The sequence below is a fragment of the Physeter macrocephalus genome, chromosome 7 (assembly GCF_002837175.3).
Source record: "Physeter macrocephalus isolate SW-GA chromosome 7, ASM283717v5, whole genome shotgun sequence".
Classification (NCBI taxonomy): Eukaryota; Metazoa; Chordata; class Mammalia; order Artiodactyla; family Physeteridae; genus Physeter; species Physeter macrocephalus.
Window position 1 is genome coordinate 157,772,880 of NC_041220.1, and position 16,751 is coordinate 157,789,630.

Sequence of the window (16,751 nt, forward strand, 5' to 3'; positions counted from 1 at the left end):
GGCACAGCCCCGCCGCGGCAAGTGGCATCTACCCGGACCGGGGCACGAACCCGTGTCCCCTGCATCGGCAGGCGGACTCTCAACCACTGCGCCACCAGGGAAGCCCTGTGTCAATCTTATTTGGTGCAATTTCTGCATCTCAGTACAAAATAATATCGTCTCGTTCCTTCCCCAAAACTCATGTTTTTAAATTAAAAAATAGCTTTTAAAAAAAAGCAGTGGTGGTTACTTTTGAAGGTTCTTGACTGAGAAGAGAGCACATGGGAATGTTCTGGGGTGATGGGAATATTCTAAATCTGGTCTGGGTGCTTGTTAAACAGGTGGGTATAGATGCAAAAAGGTATCACGCTGTAACTTAAGATTTGTGTATTTTTACTGTATTAAATATATACTTCAAAGAAAACGAAAAAAATAAGTAAAAGGCAAGTCTGAGTTTTAGGCCTGCAGATGTGTGGTACACTAGACATCATAAATTATGGGATCTGTTGGCCATGAAAGAACTGATTAGATCGTTCCAATCACTTCCCATTTGCTCAGCGGATGACGTGATTTAGCAAAGTGGGGAGCTGTTAACTTGCCTCCTTGTTATTGGCACCCATTGAGTTCCCATACAAAACCTACCTAGAAAGGAAATTAGAAAAATAAATAAGGAAGAAGGGAAATTCCCACTGAGTTCTCACCTGAGACAAGATTCAGAGAGAGTTTCATGCTCATTGGGAATTTCTCTCAGTGGGGTTTTCCATGGCTGTTAATAGTTTTGACCCCAAGAATTCTGGGGCCCTATAGGATTGTTAGATCTGCCACAAAGGCAGAAATATCATGTCTGAAGCCTCTTCCCCCTAAATAAACGTGAAAAGTTCACTTCACAGAAGAATTGTATTCAGCAAACCTATGATTAAGAACACTAAAATTGGGTTGTTTCCAATAGCAAACAAAATACAACTGAATTTCCTGTTGCATGTTTTTAAGCTGTATTCATTTTTGCTATTATTATTTTCTAATTTCTCAAAAGTAAACTTTTCAAAATCATAATGAAATTTCCAGGTTTTCTAGTTTTGATTCACTTAAACTATACACATGCCCTCTGATTATTTTTATATGATGGACATATTTTTGTTTGATGTAAATATTTCCTCTTTAAAAAAATAGAAAAGAATAAATAGATTCTTACTGTGTTAGTAACAGTTTTAAACCCAAAGACCCTTTTGAGATTCCCCTCCCTTAATAAAGTGTCAAATTTTTTAAATTTTTGATTACTAGAGATTTTCATTTTGATTCTTTTACTCTTCCCTTACTTTAAAGAGTTCAGGGCATCGATCTCAATAAAATAAAATCTCAAAAAAAAAGTCTTTATGCTGGGAAGAAATTTAAATATCTTTAACTATATTTATACTGCTATCTCTAAATGAACTCCACAACTGACAAAAATTATTTTTCCTGTCTAAAACGTTATTTTAACTCAGATGTTTAGAACCCAAAACTATTGTTTTTCCTTTAGAAACATGGTATTTGTGTTCTCAGAATAGCTCAGAGAAGGTAGGTAATTTATTTATCAATGAAGGTGAAATACTGTACGTTTGTGGCAAAATTTTAATAATAATAATATAATTATAATATAGCAAAACATTATTGAATAAAACATAATTTAATAATTTTACCCTTCAGCTATTGTTTAAAGAACGGCATGTTTAATTACATAAAGACGGACATCTTAGAATAGCCTACACTTGTCAATATAGATAATGCAGAATGAACAGAGTAAAAAAAATATATGAATCATCCCACCAACCAGAAATATCTACTCTTAATATAGTGTTGTGTTTACTTCCAATATTGAAAACATATTTACATAATTGAGATTATACCGCACTGTTTTGTATCTTGCTTTTCCTAGTCACTGTTGTATTTTGATGATTTTGAAGATTGTCAGCATGGATTCTTTGTCTAACCTCACTTCAAATCCCAAATCTTTTCTTTCTTTAAACTAACTGGGCCACTCTTTTTTTAATTTTGTCTTGGCTTGTATAGAAGGTATAACATGAAGCTGAGAAAGGAAAGAGGAGGGAACCAGGAGGGGAGAGCATGACAGAAAGGGAGAGTTTAGGTAATGGTGTAAGAGTCAGAAGGGTCTATGGATAGAAAAGAGGTTTGAGAGAAAACGAACAGAACTTGGAGCAGTGAACTTCAGAATAACATGGATTCTAGTATTAGAGCTAAATGGCAATAAGCATCATTTGATCCTACCCCATCATTTGGTGAGGATGCGTGTTTATTGAGTTTAAGGTCTTGCTTTGGGGAACGAAACAGTTGGAGGCAGTACTTGAGAGGGAACACAGGTCTGCTGATTCTAACCTTAATTTCCTCCCTTGAATCTCTGAGGTATAGAAAAACTGAAGAGCAAGAGGTGTGTACCATTTCCTTGAGGACTAAAAAAGTAAATAGTAGAAAAGAGGTGGTGGCTTAATCAATATCCTGATAAAAGACTTGATCAGAGCTGGCTGGAGCTTGGAAAGTTAAGGAAAGGGGGAGCATAGTAGTCCCCCCAGGGTGCAGAGAGGAGAAGACTATGTATTTATACAAGCCACCATCCTCAAATGGTTTTGTTTTTTTTTTTTTTTAGATCAAGGATTACCTGCTCCAGATTTGTCAAAATTCTAGAATGAATGCTACAATGTACAACTGACCTATCCATGTAATTAGCAAATGAAAAGATATTGAAGTATTTGCCCACCTGATGGAAGGAGAACGAATACTTATCACAACCAATTATACTTATCACATCATTTATTGTCCTTGAAGCAAAGCCCCCCTGTCCAATTCTAAAGCAGTATAAACTTTACGTCTTTTGGACATCTGTGTGTTTAAGAAGAGCCCACGGTTCTTGTTACACTATTCCTCAGTGCTCTTCTTGATTCTAGAATAAACTTGAGACCAGTGCCACTGGGGAGATGAGACTCACAGGTTGGAAGATGGGAAATGGAGAGTAAGGGGTTACAGCAAAATTCTATAGTATTTTAAAAATTTACCAATGACTACTTACTGTTCATTTGAAAATTAGAAAGCATTGCCCTGAGTGAGAGCTGAGACTTCATTACTTGAATCAGTGTCACTCTGCTTAATGCCAAATGTGTTTTTGGTTTGCTTCTCAAGAACCAGACCTCAAAAATTAAAAAGTTGTTTTAAAAAATGTTTTTTCTCTGCTAAGGCTCACCTTGACCTTATCCTGTCCCATGGACTTGAAGAATTTTCCAATGGATGTCCAGACGTGTACAATGCAGCTGGAGAGTTGTAAGTCACTATTACTGAAATGACCACCTGCTTGTTTTAACTAATGACCTGGTTCTTTCAATGTGTCATTAAGGAGAAAAAACCTGTAAGACTCATTCTCTACCTACTTAACAACTCCCGAGGTCCTTAAGGGAAGAACAAGCAAAAGTGTGTGTGCATGTCTTATATCCAATAGAGCGAAGACCATTTTTCAAGGTAAAATGCCAAATAACTTGCCCTTCCTCAAAAAACGAGCCTGATTTAGTAAGCTTTTCTTTGAAATGAAAACGTCTCCTGGGAAAATTAAGATTATTAGTCATTTAACCTCTATAATGAATCACATTCTAGTCAGAAAATTGTATTTCCTTCTATCTTATGCTTGTATAGACCTTCACCCCAAAGGAATTTTGGCAGGAAGGGATAATTGATTTGAGGACAAGACGCAGGGGCCTTAGCCAGAGGAGAATGCAAAAATGAGGGGCATGAGATGATAAGGAATAAAGGCATCTCCCTTAGATGGGCAATGGATATCCGAAGGCCTGGTGAAGGGAAGAGAAAAATGCTACTACTTTGTCCCCTTTATGCCATGGCCCTGATGCCACTGAAATCGTTGACGTGTGCCATAAGTTGCTGATGCCTCCAAGGTAATGGGAATTTTAGACAGCAGACATGAAATTTTTTCTGGCTTGCTCTGTCAGTTTCTCTGTCTGTAAAATGCAGAGAATAATAAGTGCTACTGACCTACAGGGGTGTTAGGAGACTTAATGAGGCAGGGGCAAGAAAATACTTTTAACTTCTTGGTTTAGAAAAATAACAAATGTAAAAAGACATATCAACTATTATTTTAAAAGAGGCAGTGACAGGGTTTCCTTCTGATCATTTAAAATCACTGTAGCTTTCCCTTGAAACTTCCTACAGAAATAAACAAAATAATGAAACATCTTTGTTTGAAGAAGTTGTCAGGAATAAAATGAGAATTTCTGGTTTACAATAGGCTTTATTTATTCATCTTTTCCTTGTTGCCCCTTCTCTTGGGAAGACAGTTAAGAAAAACTTTTTCCTACATAATGATTCCTTCTTTGTGACTTCTCTACTGCTCCCACTCTCCCCTGACTCAACCCAACACTTAGTTTCTCTATAAAACAGCAACCATAGCTGTCATCTGAGGCTCCTCCAAGGCTTAAAAACTCCAATTAGTAAATATGCTTGGTCCTTGCAGGACCTAGAAGTAAGGAAATCAAAGAAGCAGTGATGTGTTTACCACTGACTTTGACTGTGAAGGGTGGGAATTGCTCTTTACTTTTCTACCCTCATATTACGTCCTCCTTCCCCACATCTTTACCTCTTCTGTTTGCTCCCAGCTGGGGTTTCCGGGTGGCTGACAAGGACTATTATTGTAGTGGTCAGCAAGAAGCTGACCAGACAAGAATAGGGGGTGTTTGGCAAGCTTCTAGTATTTGGTGGAGATACCCAAGAAGGGTTCATGCAGCACTGATGTGGAAGAGATAGGGTTGGCCATTCTCTTTGTGGACCATCAATGCTTATACGAAGTCCCCTTTGTGATTCCTTGCTTGTTTTTATTTTCGGGCTTTGAAAGGAAAAGGTGGCCCAAAGAAAGAGGAAAGTAGATTCCAATTAACTTTGCCATTGATTTCTGGGTAGCTTTGGTGAGTCACTATCTTGCAGTAAACAAGAATAAGAATCTATAAACTTAATAAACTTGCTGAGGTTACTGGGCAGTCAAAACCTCACATAATAACCCTTCTCCTCCTCAATCTCCTTTTAGAGTTCAAATATCACAAATAAAGAAAGAAAGGAGAGAACTGATGCCTGAAAAAAGAGTAGCCTTCATTTCCAGGGTGTAAAAAACCCAGAAGCCCTTGACATGATGACCTAGTTAGCAGGAGCTTGGAGACTAAGAGCTAACTTTGGTTTACTAAACTGGTAACAGTCTTACTCTGGATGGTTCAAAAGTCATATAGCAATATGACTCTATATAACAGAGAATCTGTTTTACTTCATATTAATCATTGTAATGTGTGGGCGCCTTTAGCAAGACACTAGCACAAATGAATATGCTTGATTTGCATATCCCACAGCTTCCTCTTAGGTTACCTGCCTATAGCCTTCTCCGCTGGCTAAAGTAACTGAGGATTGACCATAAGGACTTGAACACAAACTTTCTCAAAACAAAGCTAATAGACCCTAGGAGAGGGGCCAAGTTTGCAATGGAAATATTTTAAGCAGGCCTGTGATAAATCCATTCTCTTTTTTTTAAAAAAAAGGAATGCTTTTCATTTGAAATACTAAGACTGGTGCTGTGAACTGCATTGTCTTAATGGATATCCACAGACACAGCTCTTTAAAGTAAAGACAATCTTCAAAGGATTTTTGTTTGTTTACTTGTTTGTTCTTCAGAAACATTTAGTGGATAGAGTGGGCAGAAGAAAAATGGACTTTATAAATTCCATTTTCCCATTACACAGAAAAAAAAATCATTCAGAAATAGCTTGCTGTCTTCCATTTCTTTGGCTCCAATGACATGTAGCTGTCATGATGATTGCAGCTCTTTTATTAAAAAATGCTCTTGAATTGATTGAGCATGTCGCTTTAGATGATTTCCTTTACATGGCTAGACTTTCAAGCTTTCTTGGAAAGATGCATTCAATTTTTCACTATGATTTGTTTACTCCAGTTGGGTACACGATGAATGACCTGATATTTGAGTGGTTAAGTGATGGTCCAGTTCAAGTTGCTGAAGGATTGACCCTGCCTCAGTTCATTTTGAAAGAAGAGAAGGAGCTCGGCTACTGCACAAAGCACTACAACACTGGTAAGTTTCCTTCGAGCTGCTAAACCCACGTGGGCTCCATCTGCAGCTTGGAGTATATATCCCATCACCTTAATTGCTGCATATTTACCAAGAAAGTGGAGCTATAAGGCACTGTCCTGGGCTTGGCTCAAAATCCCCTCAACACATAAGATGCCTATATCCTTTCGAACAGGTCAGGGAGCCCAACAGATAATTTTTCCAAAAGAGAGAGAGAAGGAAAGAGATTTGGGGATCTTTCGCTGTTCTCTTGCTGACCATCTACTATCAAATGAGTCTGAGGAAAAGTGTATGAGACCTTGTAAATGGTGCAGGAAGTGTATGAATTCTGGCCCATTCCCAGCATCCATTCTTGACGTTAGCTCCTCAGGTCAATTTGCACTCTGTGCCTTAGTGGAATACAGAAATAATAACATAGGTCTTTGCAAACCCAGAAATACAGCTGTTGTACTCTCCAGTCCTATAGACAGCGTGCATGAAAATCAGCTTGCGGGGAGTCAGCTGGCTCTAAAGTCATGTGTTGTCAGTGGTGCTGACAGACACATGGGGCAGGAGGAGAATGTGAGGTAGTAGCAACAAGTGGGCATCTGTTGTTCCCTGGAAGATTATGCCCGCCCAGTAAAGTTGATATCTTTTCCTATGAACGTCCTCGTCTTTGATGCCACACAGCTGACCAAGGAGAGGCAGTCGAGACATGATGGTTTGTTCAGTGACTGCTCTGGTTCATGAACACTTGTTCCAGAAGTCAACAATGCTTCCTATGAAATAACTAAAACCTGACTCTAAGGTGTTCTTCCTGGCCAAGAAGAACCCAACCCTATCTCATAATTTGTGTGAGCTAAGCCAAATTACCTTCTGTGTTTCTAACTCCAAGCCAATTAAAGAGGAAGGAATGTCGTAAGGGGCAGGAACATCTGTCTCTTAATAGTATGTTACAAGTTTTAACATCTTTATATGCACTCTATTTTATAGGCAATGCAACACTGTAAACAGATTCTAGGAATATTCTAAATGTGCTCAAGCAATTACCCAGGAGGTTATGAAATTTTTACAGTGACTAGATTATATTCATGGTTTCTACAAATGTATATTTTTCTTTTGCAATTGGTAACACAAAGATAGATACACAATTATCCAAATCCTTTAGAAGCCCCATGTGAACTCTACTACTTAGGAAGGAAGGGTTTCAACTATTTCATATTACATGTTATATATTATATGCTGTGTAGTATATGCTATACATATATGCTGTAGGTTATATATTATATCCTATATATTACATACTATAACCCCCACAAAACATGAATATTTTCTTTCCAATGGATTGTCTAGAAAATTCTGAAGCTCTGTTTAAATAATCAGGCTGCAACAAGCACAGATTTGAAAATTAAATATGCCACATGGTTTTGGTCCGGTGACTCTTTAGATCACTCGTTCTCACACTGTCATTTCCATTATGGGTTGAGTTGGAAAAGAGTTGAATAGGGTGTGTAGTGTCAGCGTTTTGTGCAATCTTTCAAATCCATCTTTAATGCTCCTTTTTAATAAAGGGAGTGGGAGGCTGGAATGGGAAAGATAAATTCAAATTGGATTTTAAATCATCACTTCCTGTTTCCAGGAAAGTTTACCTGCATCGAGGTTAAGTTTCACCTGGAACGCCAGATGGGATATTACTTGATCCAGATGTACATCCCCAGTCTGTTGATAGTCATTTTGTCCTGGGTCTCTTTTTGGATAAACATGGATGCAGCCCCTGCCAGAGTTGCACTGGGCATCACGACAGTCTTAACGATGACCACCCAGAGTTCAGGCTCCAGGGCATCTCTGCCAAAGGTAAGAAATCTCCTCATTTGACAACAAGTGACCTGAGAGGTTTGTCAAAGGTCTTACAGGCTGGAGAATTCTGTGAAGACAGAAATGTTTGCTACCCTGCGGCACTGTTGGAGATGCAAACGCAGTAAGAAAAGAATGGAAAGCTGAGTTTGAGAGTTAGAGCTCTGAGGACATGGGGGATCTTCATAATCAGATCAATTAGGGGAAAGGAGATTCAGGGTTGAGAGAGAAGAGGAATGAGTGGAGGCAGAAACATGTCTCAGGAATTCTAAGAAGCCCTTGAGTATTTCTGACCTCATGTTGTTTATGAGGCATGAAGCTTGCAGGAACTGGAGTAAGATTGATGCAACTTGTATTGTCAAGAAGTTACTGGGGAGGCTATTGTGATTCACATGCTCAGTGAAGTCATTTACAGTAATAAAAGATTGACTTAAGCTCCTGCAAATTTACACAGAAAAGCCATATGCAATGAGTATACATAAGAAATAAAGGTGCAGTATGAGGGTGCATCAAATCAGACACATGGATGTTTGCTATGCCTTAATTTACCTTCATGGCTAATAACACTACTATTTTGAGTGACACAGTTACCTAGAGAAGAACAGTGGACTCACTGAAGATGGTGAAAATTCTGGCTATTGTGGCAGGTTGACAGAGAAGTGTGGAGTGGATATTGGGGACAGAAAGACATTTTGTAGCACCCTGAATAAGAAATCATAATGGCTGCATAATCTATTTTTATGTAAGAGCGGCTCTCTGCATTTGTAAATATTGCTTAAGCAAGTAATGATAAATGTTCTGCTTGTGAAATGCCCCAGTACCCCAAAATGTGCCTATGTGTATTTCCCCGTTTCACTGAGTACACTGAGCCATTAGCCTCAATCTTCCAGGAATCTGAGTTCAATTTAGTATTCAGTATACACTGTCTCATACTGGTTTAGCAGTCCCTCCAAAACTCAGTTCCAGAAAATAACTGAGATGTAATCCCCTATCTTGGCTGGCTTGGGCTTATGTTCAGTTGTGCTGCAACTGACATGATGAGAAATGTTATATAATGCTCCACATTATCTCCTATGTTGGAAGATAAGATGACGTATGGAAGAGGCCTGTGGCTATAATGGAGTCGGGTTGAATAGTAGGAAAATAGTTATACAAATTTTTCAAGTTCCATGCCTCCAAAGATAAATATTAGATTTTGTATGCTAATAGAGAAAGGAATAGATCTGTCTCTGATACTTTTTTACTTTCTAGAATAACAAATAGTACGAAATACCTGTGTCATATTTTTGTTGGAATACAGATGTCAAAAATGGTAACAGCATTTTTTTTTCAGCTACATAATCACAAATCAATATTGCCTAATAGAAATTCTAATCCCCTCTGTGCCTCCTTCCAAACAGGTTCATTTGATTATATCCCGTTATTTATTAGCTACTGCTATCACTGTAATGCCATGCCATTAAACACTAGGACACACAAATATATTTTACATTTTACTAGACAGCTAAAGTACTGGTGGCACACTGCAAGCAGATAATGTGAAAACATAAGACATTTAGCCTCCAACTACTCATTGCTGCCAAAAGAATAGTCATTTATTTTCAAAATGAGAGCTTGAGTTTTTTTACAAATTTGTTATTCATTCTTATTAGCCATTGTGATTTTACAGCATGGTCAAAACTATTGTTAAAAAGGAGATCAATCAAGATGGTAGAATAGGAAGACATGGAAGTCACCTCCCCCCATGAACACATCAAAAATACATCTACATGTGGAACAATTCTCATTGAAAACTAACTGGAAACTGGCAGAAAGACTCCTGTACAACCAAGGCTATAAGAAAGATACATATGGAATTGGGTAGGAGGGGAAGAAAAGCAATCAGGTCAGGACCTATGCCCCTGGGAGGGGACTCAGAGGAAAAGGGAGAACACATGAACAGATGCCCGCCTTGGGGAGTGAGCAGTGAGAACCACAATTGGAAGCCCCAGTCCTGGCATCCTACGCAGGGAAGACAAGCCCCCTTGGCTGCTTGAAGGACCACTGGGACTAATAGGAGGGCTGGGGGAAGCCTGGACTCCACTCCTGAGGAACATGCACGTGCACGAGCGCTTGTGCACTGGCTTGCCCCTGGGGCAGGGCAGAGAGGGTGGTGAGAGGACTGCTCCAGTGGCTGCCAAGTTTCCCACAACTGCCTCGGTGCATGCTCCAACAAAGTTTACTCCACGTCTCAGTGTGGTATGGGATCTAGGGCTGCCACAACCAGGGAAAAAACTTGGTCGTGGGATGCAGAGATGACCCAGTCCCAGGGCAGAGCCTGGGTGAGGCGGCACTAGCCAGTGTTGGCGCTTACTCAAACGTCATATCAGAAGCAGCCCAGAACTCTGATGATGGCCATTCCACCACAGCTTACCCCAACACACAAAGAGAGTCCACACCGGCCCCGCCTTCCCTGCAGTGCAGCTCCACAAAAGTGCAGGGGTGGCAGAGACTGGGGGAAGTGATTAGCAGTGAGGGACAAAGGGGACTTGGACCCGAGGCTGCATCTGAGCAGATCGAGGGAAATAACTGCTGGCACCTGTACTGGCAGCACATCGGAGACAGCTCAGACATCTGTCTGTGGCAAAAATGAGCCGAGAGCCCACATGGGCCTCCCTTGCCTCAGCAATCCCCAGCTCTGGGGCAAAGGTCCCAGTGCTAGGAAAGGGGAAAGCAGACACTTAAAGGGAACAGAGCCATATCAAGCCCAACCCTCAGGGCTTCTACTCCAGCAACTTGGAGTGCAGTGATGGCCACTGAGCAGAAGGGAAGTCCCACCCCACACCCGGCTACACCTCTAGCCCCTCCATCTTCAGCCTCATGTCCTACCAAGGTGATAGCTACCAGCACATCCTGAGGAAAGACCTGGCTTATGTCCACATCAAATCTGCTCTCCCACCAAAGGCATTAGGCACATACAGTCTATAATATGAACATCCCTTCCAGACTGGAATAGATAACTGTTTCATTTAAATTCATAGAGGCAAAGAAAGTTAAGCAAAATAATAAGGCAGAGGAGCTACTCTCAGCTGAAACAGCAAGAGAAAACCACTGAAAATACATAATTAAACAGAAATAAATAACTTACCAGATAAAGAATTCAAAGCATTGCTAATAAGAATGTTAATTGAATTAGGGAAAGAATAGATGAACACAGTGAGAATGTTAACAAGGAATAAGAAAATATTTTTAAAACCCCAATCAGAAATAATGAATTCAATAACTGAAATAAAAAACACAGTAGAAGGAATGAATAGCAGACTAAGTGACACAGAAGAACACATAAGTGATCTCGAAAATAGAGTAACGGAAACCACCCAATCAGAAAAGCAAAAAGAAAAACAAATTTTAAAAAATGAGAACAGTTTATGAGATCTCTGGCATAACATTAAGTGTACCAATATTCAAATTATAGGGGTCCCAGAAGGAGAAGAGAGAGAGAAGGGGATTGAAAATGTATTTGAGAAAATTATGGCTAAAGACTTCCCAAACCGGTGAAAAAGGAAACAAATGTCCAGGTACAGGAAGCACAGAGGGTCCCAAACAGTATAAACCCAGACAGACATATCATAATTAAAATGGTAAAACTTAAAGATAAAGAGAATTTTAAAGGCAGCAAGATAAAAACAGAGCCATATACAAGGGAACCCCCATAAGGCTATCAGCTGATTTTTCTGCAGAAATTTTGCAGGTCAGAAGGGAGTGGCATGATATATTCAAAGTGCTGAAAGGGAAAAACCTGCAACCTAGGATACTACCCAGCAAGACTGTCACTTAGAATCCAAGGAGAGGTAAAAACTTCTTGGAAAAGCAAAAACTAAAAGAGTTCATCAATACTGAACCTACCATAAAGGAAATGTTAAAGGGTCTTCTCTAAATGGAAAAAAGTAAGAATCTATAGGAAATGGAAAATCCAAAAAGGAAAGGCAAATATATACTAAGGACTAAGGATCTACCACTTAAATTAGCCAGTACAAATATTAAAAGACAAAAAATGGTAAAAGCAACTATAACTACAATAAACAGTTAAGGGATAAACATGAAGATGTAAAATATGACATTAAAACCACAAAAGTTTCGGGAGGGGTGTAAAAAAATGTATATCTTTTATGAATGGAGAAAGAAGATGTGGCACATATATACAATGGAATATTACTCAGCCATAAAAAGAAACGAAATTGAACTATTTGTAGTGAGGTGGATGGACCTAAAGTCTGTCATACAGAGTGAAGTAAGTCAGAAAGAGTAAAACAAATACCATATGCTAACACATATATATGGTATCTAAAAAAAAAAAAAAGGTCTGATGAAGCTAGGGGCAGGACAGGAATAAAGTCACAGATGAAGAGAATGGACTTGAGGATACGGGGAGGGGGAAGGGTAAGCTGGGACGAAGTGAGAGAGTAGCACTGACATATATACACTACCAAATGTAATATAGGTAGCTAGTGGGAAGCAGATGCATAGCACAGGGAGATCAGCTCGGTGCTTTGTGACCACCTAGAGGGGTGGGATAGGGAGGGCGGGAGGGAGACACAAGAGGGAGGGGATGTGGGGATATATGTATACATATAGCTGGTTCACTTTGTTATACAGCAGAAACTCACACAACATTGTAAAGCAATTATACGCCAATAAAAATGTTTAAAAAATGTAGATCTTTTAAAATGTGTTTGAACATAAATGACTATCAGTTTAAAACAAGTAGATATAGTTATAGGTCAACATATATGAACCCCATGACAACCACAAATCGAAAACCTACAATAGATACACAAAAACTAAAAAGAAAGGAACATGAGCATAGTAAAGAATATCATCAAACTACAGGGGAAGAAACAAAAAGAAGAAGAAATGAACAGAGACAAACTATAAAAACAACCAGAAAACAAGTAATAAAATGGCAATCGGTTCATACCTATCAATAATTCCCCTAAATATGAATAGACTAAATGCTTCAATCAAAAGACATAGGGTGGGGACTTCCCTGGTGGCGAGGTGATTAAGAATCCACCTGCCAATGCAGAGGACACAGCTTCCAGCCCTGGTCCAGGAAGATCCCACATGCTGCGGAGCAACTAAGCCTGTGCACCACAACTACTGAAACTGCGCTCTAGAGCCCATGAGCCACAACTACTGAGCCCGTGTGCTGCAACTACTGAAGCCCATGCTCCGCAATAAGAGAAGCCACTGTAATGAGAAGCCTGAGCACTGCAACAAAGAGCAGCCCCCACTCGCTGCAACTAGAGGAAGCCCGCGCACAGCAATGAAGACCCAACACAGCCAAAAATAAATAAAAAAACAAATTTATAAATAAAAAAAGACATAGGGTGGCTGATTGTATTTTTTTTAAAAAGACTTATCTATATGCTGCCTACAAGACTCACTCCAGAACTAAAGACACACACAGACTGAAAGAGAGGGAATGGGAAAAGATATTTCATGAAAATGGAAATGACAAGAAAGCAGGGGGTAGCAATGCTCATACCAGACAAAATAGACTTTAAAACAAAGGCTGTAACAAAAGATAAAGAAGGGCATTATATAATGATAAAGGGATCAATACAAGAAGAAGATATTACACACATTAACATATATGCATCCAATAAAGGAGCATCTAAACACAGAAAGCAAACACTAACAGAAATAAAGGGAGAAACTGACAATAATACAATACTCGCAGGGAACTTAAATGCCCCATTTACATCAATGGACAGATCATCCAGATGGAAAATCAATAAGGCAATAGTGGTCTTAAATGACACATTATAGCAGTGGGACTTGATAGTACCTACAGGAAATTCCATCCCAAAATGGCAGAATACATATTCTTTTCAAGTGCACATGGAACGTTTTCCAGGACAGATCACAAGCTAGGCCACAAACCAAGTCTCAGCAAATTTAAGAGGATAGAAATTATTTCAAGCATCTTTTCTGACCACAACAGTGTGAAGTTGGAAATCAGTTACAGAAAGAAAAACAAGAAAAGAACAAACACGTGGACACTAAACATGCTACTAAAAAACCAATGGGTCAATAAAGGAATGAAAGAAGAAATAAGAAAATACATTGAGACAAATGAAAATGGAAACACAACTTTCCACCACAACTTTCCAAAATCTATGGAATGCAGCAAAAGCAGTTCTAAGAAGGAAGTTTATAGCAATACAGGCCTTCCTGAAGAAACAAGAAAAATCTCATATAAACAGCATAACCTACCACCTAAAGGAATTAGAAAAGGGACAAAAAAGCCCAAAGTCAGCAAAAGGAAGGAAATAATAAAGATCAAAGAGAAAATAAAAATAGAGACCAAAAGTAAGAAAAGAAAAGATCAATGAAAGCAAGAGCTGATTTTTTGAAAAGATAAACTTGATAAACCTTTAGCCTGGTTCACCAAGAAGAAAAGAGAGAAGACCCAAATAAACAACATAATAAGTGAAAGAAGAGAAATAACAACCAATGCCACACAGATACAAAAATCATAAGAGAATACTACAAATAGTATATGCCAACAAATTGGACAACCTCGAAGAAATGGACAAATTTCTAGACGCATACACCTGCCAAGACTGAATCAAGAAGAAACAGACAATTTGAAAAGACCAATCACTAGCAGTGAAATTAAATTTGTAATTAAAAAACTCCCAGCAAACAAAATTCCAGACCAGATGGCTTCACAAGAAAATTCTACCAAACATATAAAGAAGAGCTAATACCTATCCTTCTCAAAATATTCCAAAAAATTGAAGTGAACAGAACACTCCAAATTCAGTCTATGAAGCCACCATTACCCTGATACCAAAACCAGAAAAAAGACACTACAAAGAAAGAAAATTACAGGCCAATATCACTGATGAACATAGATGCAAAAATCCTCAACAAAATGTTAGCAAACCAAAGCCAACAATATACAAAAAGGATCATACACCATGATCAACTGGGATTTATTCCAGGGACTCAAGGATAGTTCAGTATTTGCAAATTAATCAATGTGATACATCACATTAGCAAAAAGAAGGATAAAAATCACATGATCATCTCAATAGACCCCCAAGAAAAGTATTTGACAAAATTCAACATCCATTCATGATAAAAACTCTCATCAAAGTGGACATAAAGGGAACATATCTCAATATAATAAAGACCATTTATGACAAAACCATAGCTAACAACATACTCAACAGTGAAAAGCTGAAGGTCTTTCTTCTAAAATCAGGAAGACAAGGATGCCCACTCTTGCCACTTTAAAAAAAAAAATTTGTTTATTATTTATTTATTTATTTATTTTGGCTGTGTTGGGTCTTTGTTGCTGCGCACAGTCTTTCTCTAGTTGTGGTGAGTTGGGGCTACTCATCGTTGTGGTGCACAGGCTTCTCATTGCGGTGGCTTCTCTTCTTGCCAAGCACAGGCTCTAGGCACGTGGGCTTCAGTAGTTGAGGCATGTGGGATGAGTAGTTGTGGCTCGCGGGCTCTAGAGCACAGGCTCAGTAGTTGTGGAGCATGGGCTTAGTTCCTCCGCCACGGCATGTGGGATCTTCCCAGACCAAGGCTGGAAGCTGTGTCTCCTGCATTGGCAGGCGGATTCTTAAGCACTGCACCACCAAGGAAGTCCCTCTCGCCACTTTTTTAAACATAGTATTGGAAGTCCTAGCAACAGCAAACAGACAAAAAATAAAAAACAAAGGAAGGAAGGAAGGAAGGGAGGGAGGGAGGGAAGGAGGGAGGGAGGGAGGAAGGGAGCGAGGGAGGGAGGAAGGCAGGCAGGCAGGCAGGAAGGAAGGAAGGAAGGAAGGAAGGAAGGAAGAAAGAAAGAAAGAATAAGCATCCAAATTGGAAGGGAAGAAGTAAAACTGTCACTATTTGCAGATAACATGGTACTTTATATAGAAAATCCTAAGAGCTCCACCAAAAAACTGCTAGAACTAATAAATGAATTCAGAAAAGTTGTAGAATACAAGGTTAATATAGAGAAATCTGTTGCTTTTCTATACACTAATAATGAACTATCAGAAAGAGAAAGAAAAAAATCCTGTTTAAATCACATCAAAAAGAATAAAATACCTAGAAATAAAACTTAACAAAGGAGGTAAAAGACCTATCCTATGAAAACTATAAAACATTGATGAAGGAAACCGAGGATGATACAAAGAAATGGAAAGATATCCCATGCTCTTGGATTGGAAGAATTAATATTGCTAAAATGGCAATACTACCCAAAGCAATCTATAGATTTAATACAATCCCTATCAAAATACCCATGATAGTTTTCACAGATCTAGAACTAATAATCCTAAAATTTATATGGAATCACAAAAGACACCAAATTGCCAAAGCAATCTTGTGAATAAAAACAAAGCTGTGAAATCACCCTCCTTGACTTCAGATAATACAACAAAGCTACAGTAACCAAAACAGCATGGCACTGGCACAGAAACAGACACATATATGAATGGAACAGATTAGAGAGCCCATAAATAAACCCATACACCTATGGTCAATTATGACAAAGTAGGCAAGAATATACAATGGAGAAAAGACAGTCTCTTCTATAAGTGGTGGTGGGAAAACTGGACATCTACATGTAAAAGAATGAGATTAGAACATTTCACCACATCATATATAAAAATAAACTCAAAATGGATTAAAGTCCTAAATGTAAGACCTGAAACCATAAAACTCCTAGAAGAGAACATAGGCAGAACACGCTTTGACAAAGGGTACCAATATTTTTTTGGATCTGTCTCCTAAGGCAAAAGAAATAAAAGCAAAAATATACAAATGG

General features: G+C 38.8%; 1 protein-coding gene across 3 annotated transcripts in view; it reads left to right on the plus strand.

The window, feature by feature from the left end:
- Positions 1-16,751, plus strand: part of GLRA2 (glycine receptor alpha 2) — a 206,004-nt gene that overhangs the window by 68,919 nt on the left and 120,334 nt on the right. For all 3 annotated transcript variants that reach the window (XM_007118766.1, XM_007118767.1, XM_007118768.1), the window contains exons 5-7: positions 3,206-3,288; positions 5,963-6,100; positions 7,716-7,930. In XM_007118766.1, coding sequence (XP_007118828.1) covers positions 3,206-3,288; positions 5,963-6,100; positions 7,716-7,930 — 436 coding nt within the window. The remainder of the gene's footprint in view (positions 1-3,205; positions 3,289-5,962; positions 6,101-7,715; positions 7,931-16,751) is intronic.